At 40.9% G+C, this 15540-nt stretch overlaps 2 protein-coding genes and 1 non-coding gene across 4 annotated transcripts; all 3 read right to left on the bottom strand.

The window, feature by feature from the left end:
* Positions 1–154: 154 nt before the first annotated feature.
* Positions 155–3961, bottom strand: hmg20b (high mobility group 20B). Of its 2 annotated transcripts, none has more exons than XM_070960684.1 (9): positions 3889–3961; positions 3423–3571; positions 2761–2961; positions 2276–2396; positions 2057–2109; positions 1895–1961; positions 1557–1772; positions 1221–1353; positions 155–840 (listed from the first exon to the last, which is right to left on the bottom strand). In XM_070960684.1, the coding sequence occupies exons 1-9, from the start codon at positions 3959–3961 to the stop codon at positions 828–830; spliced, it is 1026 nt and encodes a 341-aa protein (XP_070816785.1). In that variant the 3' UTR covers positions 155–827. The 2 variants fall into 2 exon arrangements, with proteins under 2 accessions (XP_070816785.1, XP_070816786.1); XM_070960685.1 differs by having other exon boundaries at positions 2057–2106.
* Positions 3962–5566: 1605 nt separating this feature from the next.
* LOC139329827 (elongation factor 2b-like) lies at positions 5567–12723 on the bottom strand. Its single transcript, XM_070960358.1, has 13 exons — positions 12624–12723; positions 11386–11600; positions 10511–10692; positions 9882–10093; positions 9549–9727; positions 9278–9383; positions 8729–8981; positions 8363–8558; positions 7879–8245; positions 7383–7736; positions 7077–7259; positions 6663–6795; positions 5567–5943 (listed from the first exon to the last, which is right to left on the bottom strand). Exons 1-13 carry the CDS (start codon positions 12624–12626, stop codon positions 5750–5752), a joined length of 2577 nt encoding a protein of 858 aa, XP_070816459.1. The 5' UTR covers positions 12627–12723; the 3' UTR covers positions 5567–5749.
* LOC139330791 (small nucleolar RNA SNORD37) lies at positions 9064–9131 on the bottom strand. Its single transcript, XR_011602156.1, has one exon. It is a non-coding gene; the product is annotated as a small nucleolar RNA SNORD37 (small nucleolar RNA).
* Positions 12724–15540: the final 2817 nt, after the last annotated feature.

Below are 15540 nucleotides of genomic sequence, written 5' to 3'. Positions count from 1 at the left end.
TTGTCCAGTTACTTCCAGTTGTATCTGGCCTTGCATATTTGAGAGGGGGAAACAAGCAGTTTCATGATTTAAGGAAAAGCTGAGATGGAGCATTTTAAATAATGAGATGTGTCTCAAAACAATTCTTTAAAAAGCAAAATTGCACACATGTATCTTTTGTTGGAAACATTTTCAGTATGGTTTAATGAACATTTCAGAAAATACAAATATACTTCACAAATATATATAATATTCCGACATGTGAAACTGCTTCTCCGTTCAACAACCTGCTATTATCAATGTAAATTCATTGCATGTATGCAGTACCCCAACATTTTTCATCTTTTCCAGTTTTTTTTTTTTTCATGCATTCTAAATAACACTACGTTCACATTCCCCAACCACCAAATGCCAAATGGCATTTACTGTAAACTAATAATTAGGCTTGTCTTATTGGACAGGTCATGGGGCCTGTAGTAACCGCTGATAGTACACAACCAGGTTACGGCCAAACCAAATGAACTGAATTGGCAGTCGAGGAGATAAAAATACATTACATTTGATGAAATTCCTGAACTGTCAAAGCCCTCAACACTGCCACACAGATTTACATTCACAAAAATGCATGTGTATGAATACACATATTCTACAGAATACACATATTCATAGAGAAGAGGCATGTAGACGTGGATTATGTGTGCGGTCTTTTGAAGTGTTTGTACCCTTGCCTTTGCTATCCTCGAGAAATCCCCATGCTCTGTTGAATGGCACTGACTTGACCAGCACCACCAAGCCTGCCATGCACCACCTCTGCTGCTGGAATGAAAGGGTCTACAGCGGGAGCCTCCTCATATCTTCTCACTGACAATGAATTAAAGCAAAAAAAATCGATTGAGAACTCTCAACACAGTAAACAGAAAGTCATGTTGAGTTGAGGTCCAATAATAATGTGATGATGAAGAATGTTTTTAAAAACAACTTGCTCTTTGTCAGGCACCTAGTTCACCCAGTTCACTGTAGGCTGTAATATTCACTTGTCTAATATCTGCATGGCTGTCATGCCACCTGACTGCCTCTCATGTTAGTCATAGACCTGTTTGCTTTAAAAAGACATATTTCAGCATCCAGCCTCATGGTAAACCATCCCCTCTTAGGGGGTTAGGATTAGAAAAGGTGCATAGCTGAATAATGGCGGATTCATCAGAGGAAGAACCAGGCTGCATGTGGTTGATATGAATTACCTGTCCAGATGAGAGAGGACTTCACAAAGCTGGATGAGCAGGGCACGATGCTTGTGAGGGTTTCCCTCCAGCACTCCACTGAGACGACTCAAGTACGAGTCCAGGTTCCCAAGAGACGCTGTCTCACCTGTACCTGTTCAGGAAAGACACAGAACTGGACAATGACTTGACAATGACAATGTCTTTTGACTATGCTAGCACTATCAAGGCATTTATACTACAGGACTAAACAAAATCAACCTAACATGAAAATATAACCTGATAGCAATAGATTTATCTAATATCTATCCAAAGTGCCTTTCTCCTCTGACTACATATAGCCAACTGGCTGCTGACCTGGCAGAGGGACTGCTGAAAGGCTATTGACCAGAGTGTGTTTAATAGCCAGCAAGTGCTGGTGAAGAGCCTGGGTTCGCTTCTCGTCCAGCCCCAGTTCAGCCTCCAGGCGCTCTTTAGCTTTGTACATGTCCTGAATGTGCCGCTGAAGCACCGCATTCTGCTCCTCAAACTCAATGTTGGCCTTACGAAGCCGTCGCAACTCAGCCTCTCGAGCTGAAACCCCAAAGAGAGAAACAGAGATTATGTCTTACGTGATCTGTTTATTGTCAAAAGGAACTTAAACCTCAGTTTTGTCTACGCTTTATTACTGAGCCATGTTAAAGTGGTTCTGTTACCCTTGTTCTGATCGAGGAACTCCTCTGTGAAGATAGGGATGTCGAATCTGCTTGGGAGCTCAGAAGCCTAAAAGACATCATCAGACAACTTAACTGTTTGAAGTCTATGTTGAAAATGACTTTGCAGAATACAGAGTGACAACATGCAGATGTGTCATGTACCTTTGATAAAGATGACTCTGAACTAGTGCTGATGATGACAGATGGAGTGTCTTCTGAAAAATACATGTGCATGTTACAGCTTGCACAGCACAGAGTAATGAAGCAGCAAATTAACGGTATCCTGCTATGTGCCCTGGTGATGCAGTGGTTATTCTAAAAATATAGACACATGAGCAGTAACCAACATGACATATATTACATAAGCAGAGCTCAGTTCACCTTTCTTGATCCTCTTGTCTTGTATCTTAGCAGTGGTGATCTGATAGGCCTCCGTCTGCTGATACTCCTTCAGTTCCTGAGCATACTGCATTTTCTCCCGTTCGGCCTCGTCCAGGTAGCGCTGTCAGTGCACAAATAAGGTTGTGCTGCTTTTCTCAAGGATAATTCTGTCTTGCTAACCGATGGTTTCTTGATTATTTGAAACATTTTATTACAAGCATGTTTTTTGGTCAGGATTTGATGATTGCATTGTCTTTATGAAAGTAAACAAGACAGATAATGGTGCTCCTTGCAGCAAGTCAGAGATAACACCTGCAATTCTGCTCTTGACTGTGGTCTCTGTGTCTGTGTCTCTGTCTCTGAGGAAACCAGCTCAACTGGCCCAGTTGCATTACATACCCAGTTCTCACAGTAATGTGGGCTACTGAATACACTATGTTGACCACTACATGTAACACGCATACCTGCAAAACTTAAATAAGTACCTGTTTATCATTCTGGGCTAATCGTGTCCACTCTGCTCCAAGTCTCTTGGTGATTTCTGGGAAAGGTAAGTCAGGGTATTGGGCCCGCATATGTTCTCGCCGTTCGTTGAGGAAGCGGACATATCCCGTTACTGGTGCCTTGGGACCATTTGGCAGTACCTTCTTCCTTTTCTTTCCCTTAGGCCAGCCTCTCTTCTTGGGCTGCAGAGACGGGGAACAACACTGTCATGGCGGCAGGGGCTGCTTACTAATCTGTGCCACTGCTCCTTGTTCAGAAGAAAACTACCATTGTTGACTGATTGTTCCAGCTCTGCTACATACACAACAACCCTGTAATGAGTCCTACCAACGTCATGACGGTTATACTGTTGGAAATACGTTCAAACAGTTACAGGAAGCTATAGTTAGTAGTAATGTTGAATTGAAGTACATTTATGGTCAGTTTCCAGTTTTCTATATTGATACTATCTGTCCGTGCTAGTTTGTTTCTACTATTCGGCTCAACTGTATGTGCTAAGCCAACCTACCTTGAATAACTTAACAGCTAAAATACACTTCTGATTTGTTTTCAAAACTTCACAGGCTCATTCCTCTAACTAAGGAGGGAAAATTAAAGCAATTTACAAATCATGCTGCTCCTGGTCAGATGTAGCTGTACCCACCTCATCTTGTGGATGATCTGCTGAATGTGAAGACTTCGGCTGCTGCGAAGCATCACTCTGCTCTTGTTTGATCCCTCCCATGATCTTCTTCCGTGCAACGGAGTGTAAAAATGATCTTACTCCGTTAAGGTTACACCGTGGGAAGACGTCTATGTAGAATAACAGGGGATTTGTAAGATTTGTTTCAGCCTTATTTTCTCTACTGGGCAGCCGCTTGTTAAGCTAACCTGACTGCTAGCATTGCTGTGCGGCTAACTGGTCGCACTGAGCAGTACAAACACAACGGACAACATCCACTCAAAAAGGCTAGCCAAACTGCTAACTGTTCACAGAAAAAAATGAAATACAAGAATTTATATTTTCGCGTATGCAATAATGTTTATTCGCTTCGGACAATGGCAGTTTTATAGAACTATTTCTACTTTCTTTCTTTTTTCTTTTTTTTGATAAACGTCTTTTAACTTACCGGATAACGACTCCCTCGACCAAACAGGAAGAGAACCATGTCTGAAAGCTGATTGGTCGGTACGGAGAGTCATGATTGGTCAGCTGGATGTAAAGAGACTGCATTGTCGTGGAGTGTAAAGTGACATAATAGAGAATTAACGGCCCATTAAGTTAAAATAACACCACGAAAACGCTTATATTAGGCTTATATTAAGAGATTTTCTTTATTATTACTCACAATATTTGAGTCATCTGTATTATACTTTCCTTTCATTTTACAGCAATCCCATGTTTCTGCATACTTGTTATTGAAAGGTGTTGTTATGCTTTTGTAATATAGATGTTGGATGACTCTGTCATTGGTTTAGTATGAAACTGATACATTTTAATTAATAGGTACGATGTATGCCTCTATTCAACGTGCCGAAGTCACGTGCCCACAGTGAACCGACCTAATCAGTCGCACAGGGCGTTTCTGCCGTTTATTTTGAAAGTCTTCATCAGATGTGGTCGTTTGTGCTTTGACTTGAATATGCCATGGCCTGATGATATACACACAAGCTGTTTGATTTGTTTGATTGTAATTACTCTTTCTTGGCTCTAATGAACATTTCATCCAGGGCTGACATTGCTGGATACTGAACCACAGGCCAAAAGGAAATGAACTTTATAAATCATAAAATGCATATAAAATGATGTCCAGGGATATAAAAATGGCAATCAGTAGCGCTCAAAGTCTGAGCCACAACAGCCATGTCATGAGACCGAGTGACTCCAAACCAATGCAGGATATAGTTTTATTACTCAGGACAAATAAGACTCAACCCATCATGGTATATTTTAGTGGCTATCATATTTTATTGGAATACTTTTATCTTATTTGTCCAGTGCAATAATCTGATATAAATTTTGAGTCACTTGGTCACATGACATGGAAGCTATTGAAAAACAACTTCACCTCAGTATAACTTTTGACATTTTTCTTCCATTGCAGCATTTTTCAAAGGTACAACAGTGGACAAAATGGCAGACAGAAAATCTAGTGCACTATAGAGCAATAAGGGAGTCATTTCAGACGTTTCCTCACTGGTCACAGCGAGGAACTACAACTAAACTTAAGCTTGGATAAAGCCAGTCAATGCAGGGATGAGTTCACACCTGATCAATACTTTAAGAATACAGGGCGCAGTCCACTATCATGACATAATACTTAAACTTTTCATTTTCAACATCTAAAAACAAAGTGCAGAGGTTAAGTTGGACCTGAACCAAAGAAGACATGTTGTCAAACAGAACTCTTGGTTGTCCTGATAAGTATACAGCTCTGCAACTCCAACTTAGTGTGGTTCATAGTATCTGTAACAAAGGCAACCCAGAGTATCTGAAGCAGCACCACCACCTCCTTCGCCACATTACTCTAAATATTGACTCGCTTAAGACATGAACTGAAGCTTTTTGCAATGTATGATTAAAATATGCAGTTATACAGCACATCATTGCATCCATCCTAAACTTAACTCCATATTTAACACATTTAAGGGAACAAATCAGAGGCATTGAAATATGAAAAAAAAAAAAAAAACAGAAAAACATTACTTTTACTGAGATCTTCACCCCTTTATTCTCTTTGAAATGTAGCCACCATACATGAAGCTCGATCATCCTGATAAACAGGTGGAAAAAAAGAGCCTGAACCATTCAAGTTTTTATTTTCCTTTATTTACCGTTTACAATTTTTGTAGTTTATTCATTATTGTCAATCTTTGTTTTTTTGGCAAACATTAGTGCTCACTGTTCTGTACAGTCCGGTCCCACAGCGTAGACTTGCAATGTGTTGGGGAGGGAGGAATGAGGCAAAAGCCATGTGGGGTCCCTGGCTTTTACAATTTGTCCAGGTAGTTGTCCAAGGCTGGGATACCTTCTTTGAGACCCTTACGTTTGCGTGTATCCGTCACAACTATACCAGGCTTGGATGCAGGGTCCTTTGGATCACCAGGAAGGACCTGCCAATGGTCGAACACGCACTGTGGGAAGGCCTGGCCGCCAGTGTTGGAACGAAGGTCAGCTGTAAAACCTGGGAATGGACAGAGCAAAGAACATCTCAATACCTTCCATGCAAAGCTGATATTATATTATGGGTAAAAGGGTTACAAGGAGTGAGCGCAGCAGTCACAACTGTGAAGGTTAATGTTTGTTTTCCCCTCGGGTCAACAGCGAGGGGCTTTGATGTCACATGGTAGCTAAAATTACCCTGTCGATTTGCAGGACACTAAAAAGATGTGGACATAAAAATAAATGTAAAATGGTTGGCCCGAGTTAAACAAAAACATGCACTACAAACCCCAATTGGCCTATTACTCATACCACTCCAGTGTAATGACCTAAATTTCCCTTCTACTATGACCACCATTCATTTATCATTTGTTGACTGCTTTTAGTCTTCAAACTTAAGTAAAATTGCATGAAAAAAAAAATTACACTCGGCACCTCATCTTTGTCCCCCACAATGACATGTTTGTTAATGAAAGACAGTAATGGAAAAATAAACCAATTGGTTTATAAATACAAGTAATTTTATATTTAACTACCTGCAGAATGACACTTATTGGTGATAAAATAATTCTCTTCTGCTGCCAAAAATATACCCCTGCTCAGTTTAGGTAGATCGGTACTTGCTGCACTACAAATACCCATCTTTGATTTTAGTAACGTCTCTTGAATGTCTGCTAAGTGAACTCTGGCTTCTCTGCCACATCTGCTCAGATCACAATTTCCTGTTCAAAAAGGACTTACCAAAGGACTCCATGACAGGCAGGTAGGCCTTGGTGAGACGCATGGGTGTTCCCTGGACACTGATTTCCTCAAACACGTGTCCACGCCTTCTGGTCAACACACCGTAGATTCCACCTACTGCACTTGCAGGACACTACAAAGTAGACGGGTAATACTGAGTCATACAGACAACACTCCAATTTGGGAAAAGACAGACAAGTCAATAATGGGACAAAAAAAACTATTCTGCTAAATTCCAATCAATGTGTGACAAATCAAAATGTTTCTAAAGTTAACCACTGTGCCTTGCCAACCCCGAAAAGGTGTGACAAACTTGAGCAAGTTTGAAAAGTAAAGGATTTTTCATAGGGCTGAATTGATATATTGCCTAACTAGAATAAACAAAATGCAGACTGCATCTCCAGTAACACTTACCTGGATCTCCACCAGGTACACAGGCTCCATCAATTTAGGTTCGGCTGTGAGTGCGCATGCGTAAAGAGCTCTGCGAGCCGTGGGAATAATCTGACCACCACCACGGTGAATGGCATCCGTATGCAAGGTCACATCGTGGATGTCGAAGCGAATGGCACGCATGTTCTCTTCACAGAGGACACCCTAAAAATAACATTGAGAAATCAACTGTAGATGAAGTATATTCACTGATGACTGGGTAGAAGAACACAGAATCTTATGGAGTTAAGTTACTGTATCAGAATCTGAATACTTTAGCCCCCTCACCTCCTTGACTGCCCACTGGAAGCCAGCCACAACACTATCCTTGATCTCATTTAGGTACTGCACTCCCTTGGTAGCGTCCACCAACAGGTTGGGACCGGTTCCATCAGGTCCAAAGCACCAAATCTTTCTGGCCTCAGCGACGTCCCACTCATACTTGTCAGCAAGGTAGCGGGCACGGGCCTTGAGCTCCTGACGACTGGAAACGTCACCCTTGTCGATGTCTTCTGCTAGGCCATCTTCAAAGGGACGGGCCTTCATGAACAGACGGTTGTGCTTGTTGGGTGACTTTGACAGACACATTATTGTTGACTCCGTAGTGACGGTCTCTCTGTAGGACACCACTGGATCAGATTTCTAAAAAGAGAAGAAGTTTCAATACAGACGTGTTCACTTTCTGGGATAATATCAAAAATCGTTTCACTGTTACCAATTTGATTTTTATGTCCCTTAAGATTGCTGGTGCAAATTCATTTTATTCAATTTTGCTTTTAATCACCTTGAGTGGAATGCCAGCATGATCCTCCTCCAGATCCTTCAGACAAATCTCCAGATGCAGCTCTCCAGCACCAGCAACGATATGTTCTCCAGACTCCTCAATGATACACTGCACCATAGGATCAGACTTGGACAGACGCTTCAAACCCTCCACCAGCTTGGGCAGGTCAGCAGGGTTTTTGGCCTCAACAGCAACTCTCACCACAGGGCTGACGCTGAACTTCATCACTCTCATGTTGTGTGCATGCTCAAAGGTGGTGATTGTTCCAGTCTTGACAAGGTACTGGTCCACTCCAACCAGACCCACAATGTTGCCACATGGCACATCTTCAATGGGCTCAATATAACGGCCCATCATCAAAATGGTCCTGGCAAAGAGCAATGTGCAAAGTTAGATATCACCAATATCTGACAAATTGACTTCACATAACTGATACTAATCAAAACATATCACCTAACTCAACAGGCCAAATGTTGAAACTAACCTCTGAATTGGCTTCAAGTAGAGGTCTTCCTTCTTTCCAGGGACGTAGTTTGGTCCCATGATGCGTACTTTCACGCCAGCGGCGACAACCCCAGAGAACACACGACCAAATGCGTAGAAGCGACCCTTGTCACTAGTGGGGACCATCTTTGATATGTATACCATCAAGGGAGCCTTGGGGTCACAGTTCTTGATACCTGATGAAAAGAAAAATGGTCTGACAATCAGTTCAAGTCCCAGAACAATTATAGCAAATCCAAGTCTTGCTGCCCTGGCCAGGTCTTATCACAAGCAACTGAAACTATGGATTTACCTTGTAAACTTTTTATTCCTGTTCATTCACGCAAAACTAAAATAAGTTTCATACCCATGGCAGCATCATCATCTCCAGGTCCTTCATAGAGGAGCTCACAGCGGTACTTCTGGGCAGTGACAGGGGAAGGCAGGTGGATGGTGATCATTTGCAGAAGAGCTTCTCCAGCAGGCAGCCAGCGGCGCATCACAGCCTTCAGCAGAGGCTTACCCTCTTTATCCTTGTCTTCAGTATCCAACTTGATTTCCAGCTTCTGGATCAGTTTGGCTGTTTCCTCCTTCTTGAAGTTCATGATGGCATCAAACACCTATAGGAAATTAATTTCAATTAGTGGACTGCAATTTAACATAGCTAAAGACGTTAAAATTAAAGCTCTGTTTCTGTGCCCCGCTCAGACTGAAGGATATCATCACTGGTCACTCAGGTCAAAGTGAAGAATGTTTAAGTCATCACTTACAGGTACACAGCAAAATTTGAGCAAAATAAAGCAGATTTAACATGAGACAGAATCACCCAATACAAAATGTACTTTGAACCATACTACCTTGTTTTCTAGATGTGCTGTACCGCAACAATATTTAAAGAAAACAAGTGTCTTATTACCTTAAAGATGGGGTCCAGGATGAGCGCAACAAAGGTGCGGGGGTACTTGGTGCCATCAGCTCCAGTAGCAGTTTTTGCAAACTTTCCAGCACCCATGTCAAAGTACCTAGAGTAATGCATAAGGTGTGAGATTTACCAACAGACAAAGAAACCACAACATCAGTAACAAGAGGGAAAAAATTCTGTGCAAGACTCAAAAAATCCCCAAACAAACAAAAAAAGATTTATTGCTCTCTATAACGAAACACCAATCTCCATTATAGAGGCTCACCTATCACCCCACAGCTTCTTCATCATGTCTTCCACCTTCTTGCAGTGTTCAGCTGGGGTCATCTGGGCGTTGCCCTTGGCAGCGAATTTGGCTGCATACATCTCAGCAAACTGCTTCAGGGTGAAAGCCCATCCATGGAGTCCAGAACCAAAGCCAACGGTACCAATGACTGGATCGACCTTAGAGAGTTAATGACACCACCTCAGGACATGAGTGCATTTATAAAAACTTTTTCAATAAATACTTATTTACACTGACAAGCGCTAACTTTATTTTGGACACAGACAAGTTTAAAGAGACAAAATGCTCCAAAATGTTCTGACAGCCACTCACCATAAGGTTGCCCATCGGTCCACTTTCATCTTCTCCGTAGGTGGAGATGATCACGTTGACTGATTCAACAATACGCTGGAAAGTCTGGTAGAGATCTTCAGCTTCAAGCTGCAACTCCAACAAGGCACGGTCCATCTTGTTCATCATCAGGACTGGCCTGATGCGCTCACCAATAGCCTGACGGAGCACTGTCTCAGTTTGCACACAAACACCTGGCAGGGAAACACAGAATTTAGTGCACAAGAATGCAGATTAAGCATTAAGCAAAAACAAACAAACAAAAACAACAAAAAAAACTTGTTAATCAGCATGTCACGTTTTCCTGAAGCTTGTGCACATTCTAAATGCAAAGTTATTGTGAAGGGGGAAAAAAAACAAAACAAAAAGTGCACTTAAGATTCTTTTGAGGACAATTATTAGCAACACCCCGTGGGCCAAGATGAGCACATACTTTTGTATTAGTTTCAGAGTATGCACATCTGACACAAAAACAAAGTAAATGTTAAAACAAATTGCCTAACTTTTACATTATTGTGAATTGGATTAAATAGTTTCAACTATGAAATGCATCTAATATAAAGCTGCTACTGACACTGATGTTGCCCAGGATTATTCAGCCATGTCCTTACCAGAGACGCAGTCCACGACAACCAGGGCTCCATCAGTGACACGGAGTGCAGCAGTCACTTCTGAGGAGAAGTCAACGTGTCCTGGTGAGTCAATCAGGTTGATCAAGAAGCCGTTACCATCCTTGGACTGCTTGATGAAAGCCATGTCATTTTCACTGAGCTCGTAGAACAGGGAGATGGCGCTGCAAGTCAGAAGAACTTATTAGACAAAGTCACATACTAAATGCTGTGATAACTTTTTTCGCATTCAAATACCACTTGAAAAAACATGATGTCAATACACTTAAAATGAATGTGAAACAAAAATAAATTACTACAATGTCAACTGTCTCACAATATAGCACAAACAAAATGTAATGCAGATTTGAAAAACTTAATAAATAAAAGTTTTACAGGTCTGATATTGGTGTTTAGACCATTAAGACAGAAAATTATTCTGTCACAACAAACCGCATGGTTTGCAAAATGGTTACCTATGACACAACTGTATGTGTGACTTGGGGCAAAAGCAAAACAACTTTGCAGATGTTCACTAATCAAATGAAAAAGCAAGGACATCCTCCTGCATAATCCAACTTTTTTTTTGGCAAAGCAAGTTTTGACTGGTTGAAAGGACTGAAACAATATGAGGTCACAAAAGGGTTAATGCAACCAGCATTGTCTTATACACAGAAATAATCACAACAGCCAAAACAAACAGTGTGATAGTTGACCACAGCTGTCAAGCTTGCTATAAAAACAACAACAAAAAAGACACTGGAGCTGCTCTATGAATTTGCTATGTACCGACACTTTTTTGGACATATGACTGAGCAGGTGCTGCATAGCAAAGAGGCAATGCAAGAGGACAGCTGGAAATATAACAAGATACTTACGTAGACTTGATGGTGATGCAACGTTCCTGTTCATCTTTCCGTGTGTCTGTGAAACGGGTCTCCCCAGCACGAGCTGAAGCAATGATGCCAGCCTTAGACACAAGCGAGTCTGTCAGGGTTGACTTTCCATGGTCTACGTGCGCAATCACAGACATATTACGGATGTTGGCCTTCTTGTCCATGATGGCACGGATCTGGTCGACCGTAAAGTTCACCTGAGGGGTGAGAACGTCAGATTAGAACTTTGATAAAAAAAAGAGGAAAGAAGCGCAAAAGTGCGATCGTTTAAATACAATACGTACCTATCTGTTGATGATCATGATACTATTAAAGTCAGTGTCAGTCTATATACATCTGCGACTCCTTGACGTAACGCTAACTACACACCCATTAAATCGCAAACTGGTTGTGACGCACAGAGAACTGTTTGGCACTTCCACACGGGGCGTCGGGTATCCGCCATCAGCTGTGGCGTTGTCATTATCTATATTTCGCCGATTTTTCCCTCCAACCCCATGTCGAGTTTTAACAATACCAGTAAATACCAATGACTGACTAAGTTAACAACATAACCAGTCAATGGCTGGTGAATTTAGGTTGAAGCAAGCAACAACCGGCATAATATGTAGGCAAGAACAGGCCACGTGTACAGACTTTGACACTGTGCTAAATGCTAACATTGGCTTGATTGCTAAGCTAGCCGGCAGGGCCGGAAAAAACGCAAAGCCGGCAAATTATTCCCCTAACCCGTTACGACAGCAGAAACATGTTGCTGACACCACAGACAGCACTTCAATGTGAAGTTGTTCAAACACAGCGTCATTAGTACCGACATTTGCAAAAATGTTCCTGAGACAACTGATATCGTTGGAGCGAAAAGCCTCCTCAGTAAAAGTTAGCTAACAACGCCACACCGTAGCGTCACCCACCGTTAGCCATTTCAACCGTCACAAAATAGCCAACCGGCATACTAACACTGAAAACTATCCATTGTTTTAACTTGGGTTAGCAAACAAATTATTAACACAATTCAGGACTGGTTTTCCACAGTCTCGGCAGAACTAACGGCACAGATGACAGACTGGCTGCCATTTTGATCAAAGCACAATCCACAAAACTGACATGAAAGTAGCCTAGCATCTGTAAAAATGTCCGTGCGAAAATCTTAATATTGACACTGATAACATCGTCTGTGCCCGCTTACTCATGAATTAGATGGAGAATAACGTCAAACTCACCATTTTGACGGATGGTTTTGGATTCGCTTAGTGGCGAAAAGAGACAGGAAATTTTACACTGCCCACCTCACGAGGGCATAGGCAGGGAAGAGGCCGCTGACGTCAGGAAACAGGACTTTATAAGACGTGCGTAATGACTGTGCGTCTTTACGTACCAATGTTACGCTTACGCTGCTTCCTGGCACAAATATACAAAGGAGCTTCATCGTTATTCCTCACAGTCAGCGGTCATTATTATTATTCCTCATGCCAACCATTAATTACAAAGCAGCAATAAACCTATTTATGTGAATTCTTCTTTATACTGAAGTACAATTCTGCGAAGCAAGCTTTAAAATAGGCATTTTTAACTGAATATCAATAAATATAATACAGATTGATTAATTACAGATTTTTGATATGATTAATTTATTGATATATCCATTGCACCAATAAGAAAGAAGGAATGGCTTGCTTCATAGCTAAACTAAATTCTTCTCAGTTCACAGCAGACTTTGATTATTCAGACAGAGTAAGACTTTTTCTTATTTCTGAGTCTAAGTTGGCTTTTAGCACATTCTCTTATGCCAGAATTCATTAACTTGCCTAATCTTCAGTTCAGTTTCAATGGTGAAAGGTAAGCCAGTACATTTACTCAAGTAATGTTCTTAAGTACAGTTTTGAGGTACCTGTACTTTACTTCAGTATTTCCACTTCATGCCACTTCATTCTTCTGCTCCACTACATTTGAGAGCAAAATAATGCACCTTTTACTCCACTACAACTTTACAACAGCTGTCATTATCATTACTTTGCAGATTCACATTGTTTGCTCAAAATATAATCAACAAACAAATCCTGATGTGTTATCATAGATCAAGAAACGCAGCAGTACATGTGGCAGTTAAATTATCTCCACTTTTACCAGCTTCAACATTAAAGTGATGCTTCCACATTACTCAAGAATTATAATCCAATAATAAATACTCTGTTTTTCTTGTATGAGAAATTCCACATAATGAGTGTTTGTGAATGTTTTACTTTTGGAACTTTAAGTATATTTTGATGCTTATGCTGTTCTTTTGCTTAAGGTTCTGAATAACGCTTCCACCACTGCAAAATGTCATTTGATTGCAGCATTTGAAGATTAAGCAGAAAAGCTGATTTGTTCTTTTAGTTTTTCATTTGGTTTGGATCATAATGCACCATTCTAGTATATAAAATCAAACATGTCAGGGATTACATGCTTGTATCAGGCAGTGTTTTCATTTTGATCACTGCCTGCACCTGCTCTGTAGTTAATCCCTGTATATTGACTTCTCTGGGGAAATGGCAAACAAAAATAAAATTCTCTGTAACTACTTCCAATTTCACATAATTATCAGCATAAAATAATTATTATGGAATATTAATACTGCAGCATTAAATGAAATTTCTGCCCCAAATCTGTCACGTCTTGTCATAGAAGGAAATTGGCAGTGAATCAAATACAGAAACGTGGTTGAACAGATCATTTCATTACAATCACCCAGCATGCTGATGGTAAAAAAATGAAGACCTGCACATTTTCAGTTATTAACAGACTGTGGACTTCTTAGTCAGACTATTCATGTCTTGTTGGCTTATTCTATTTGTCCAGCAGATGGTGCTCCAGTTTCACTTTTGGGCCAGCTTTTAACCTTCCAGTCCCATAAAACACAGGTAATACTCCAGTTATGGAGAACATTTCACCCTGTGCTGTGGGACATCGTGATTATGTTACTCTCACAGGGATGCCTCACAGCCCATAAGACAAGGTTAACACTACTTTTCTTCATGGGCACTATCAACATCAATATAAAAACCTGATTGTTGTCTTGATCATGCTGGAATTAATGCACCCTTAATCTCCAATTAAAACAATCTTATGGAAAGATACTTTTGGTGTACCTTACGTTTGTAACCAAGGCTTTCTCTTTCTGTGTGGCTTTGAAGAACGTATGCAGAGACACAGAGTGGAGGGAGAAACAGCAATATAAGCTGTGTGCCAGCTAACAGGTTGTTGCGGAGGGCTGCCGTTCTGTTCACCTTCAAAGGACATGTTTGTTTTAAACTGCCAGTGGCAAATGAACAAAGAGGACGCGAGTGATGAAGTATGGCTCAATGTCAGAAATGATGCATCCAAAAATCATTCGCACAGTCTTCAGGTGGATGGGTTTCTAGCACCTCATGTCATAACACTGGAAGTGTAGCTCTCTCTATTTAAGTATAACCCCCATAACACATTGAGGAAGACAGAGGTTATTTACTGAAGTAGATATTTTAAAAGCACATTCTCTTCACGGGCTTATACATCTCAGCTGTGCTGTTTGAGCGAAGGGTTTATTGATGGGCTGGAAACCGCAACATATGGAGTCCATATCAGCAGCTCTTGCGCTTACAAACAGTCAAGGTTACATTCAATGGCAATTTGCACTGCATAGAAAATACTGTATAAATGCACAATACCCAAGGATTCCTGCATGAGGAAGGTCCTTGACTGAGATGCTGTCTATGAGACCTTAACAATAAAGTTCTTTTAAAAGTTTAAACAGGATGTACAGGAGTTTTTCTGTATTGTGTGGGTTCTCATCATGCACTGCTTTTAATTAAAACAGCATAAGATTGCTCAGATTTGACCCAAAAATCATGCTTTCATTATTGACAGAAAGCACGGATCGCTTTTTGCCACACTGAATAATCTTCTGTGTGACATTTCTTTGGATCTGCATGGTTTTCTATTTGAATTTTGAAAGTCAGCTCTGTCATCATGAACTCTGTGTTCCTGCGGGAAAGACGGGGAGTGTGGTGGAGCTTTGGCAAGCCGACAGCTAATTTTGAGCGGAAAGAAGAGTTTTTACACAGAATATGTGTATTGTTGGGAAAAAAAATGACATTATATGCCAACAGTCAGCTTGTG

The sequence above is a fragment of the Chaetodon trifascialis genome, chromosome 4 (genome assembly GCF_039877785.1).
Source record: "Chaetodon trifascialis isolate fChaTrf1 chromosome 4, fChaTrf1.hap1, whole genome shotgun sequence".
Taxonomy (NCBI): Eukaryota; Metazoa; Chordata; class Actinopteri; order Chaetodontiformes; family Chaetodontidae; genus Chaetodon; species Chaetodon trifascialis.
The sequence above is the reverse complement of the archived record's forward strand: the minus strand, read 5'-3'. Positions and strand labels throughout refer to the sequence as shown.

Coding starts and splice junctions, on each gene's coding strand:
- LOC139329827 (XM_070960358.1), bottom strand. Junction 8,559..8,728: donor AGATGATGATGCTGCCATGG/GTATGAAACTTA, acceptor TCTTTTCATCAG/GTATCAAGAACTGTGACCCC. Junction 7,737..7,878: donor ATGCTGGCATTCCACTCAAG/GTGATTAAAAGC, acceptor TTCTCTTTTTAG/AAATCTGATCCAGTGGTGTC.
- hmg20b (XM_070960684.1), bottom strand. CDS start 3,961: ATGACTCTCCGTACCGACCAATCAGCTTTCAGACATGGTTCTCTTCCT. Junction 3,572..3,888: donor GTCGAGGGAGTCGTTATCCG/GTAAGTTAAAAG, acceptor TATTCTACATAG/ACGTCTTCCCACGGTGTAAC. Junction 2,397..2,760: donor TAGCCCAGAATGATAAACAG/GTACTTATTTAA, acceptor GTGCACTGACAG/CGCTACCTGGACGAGGCCGA.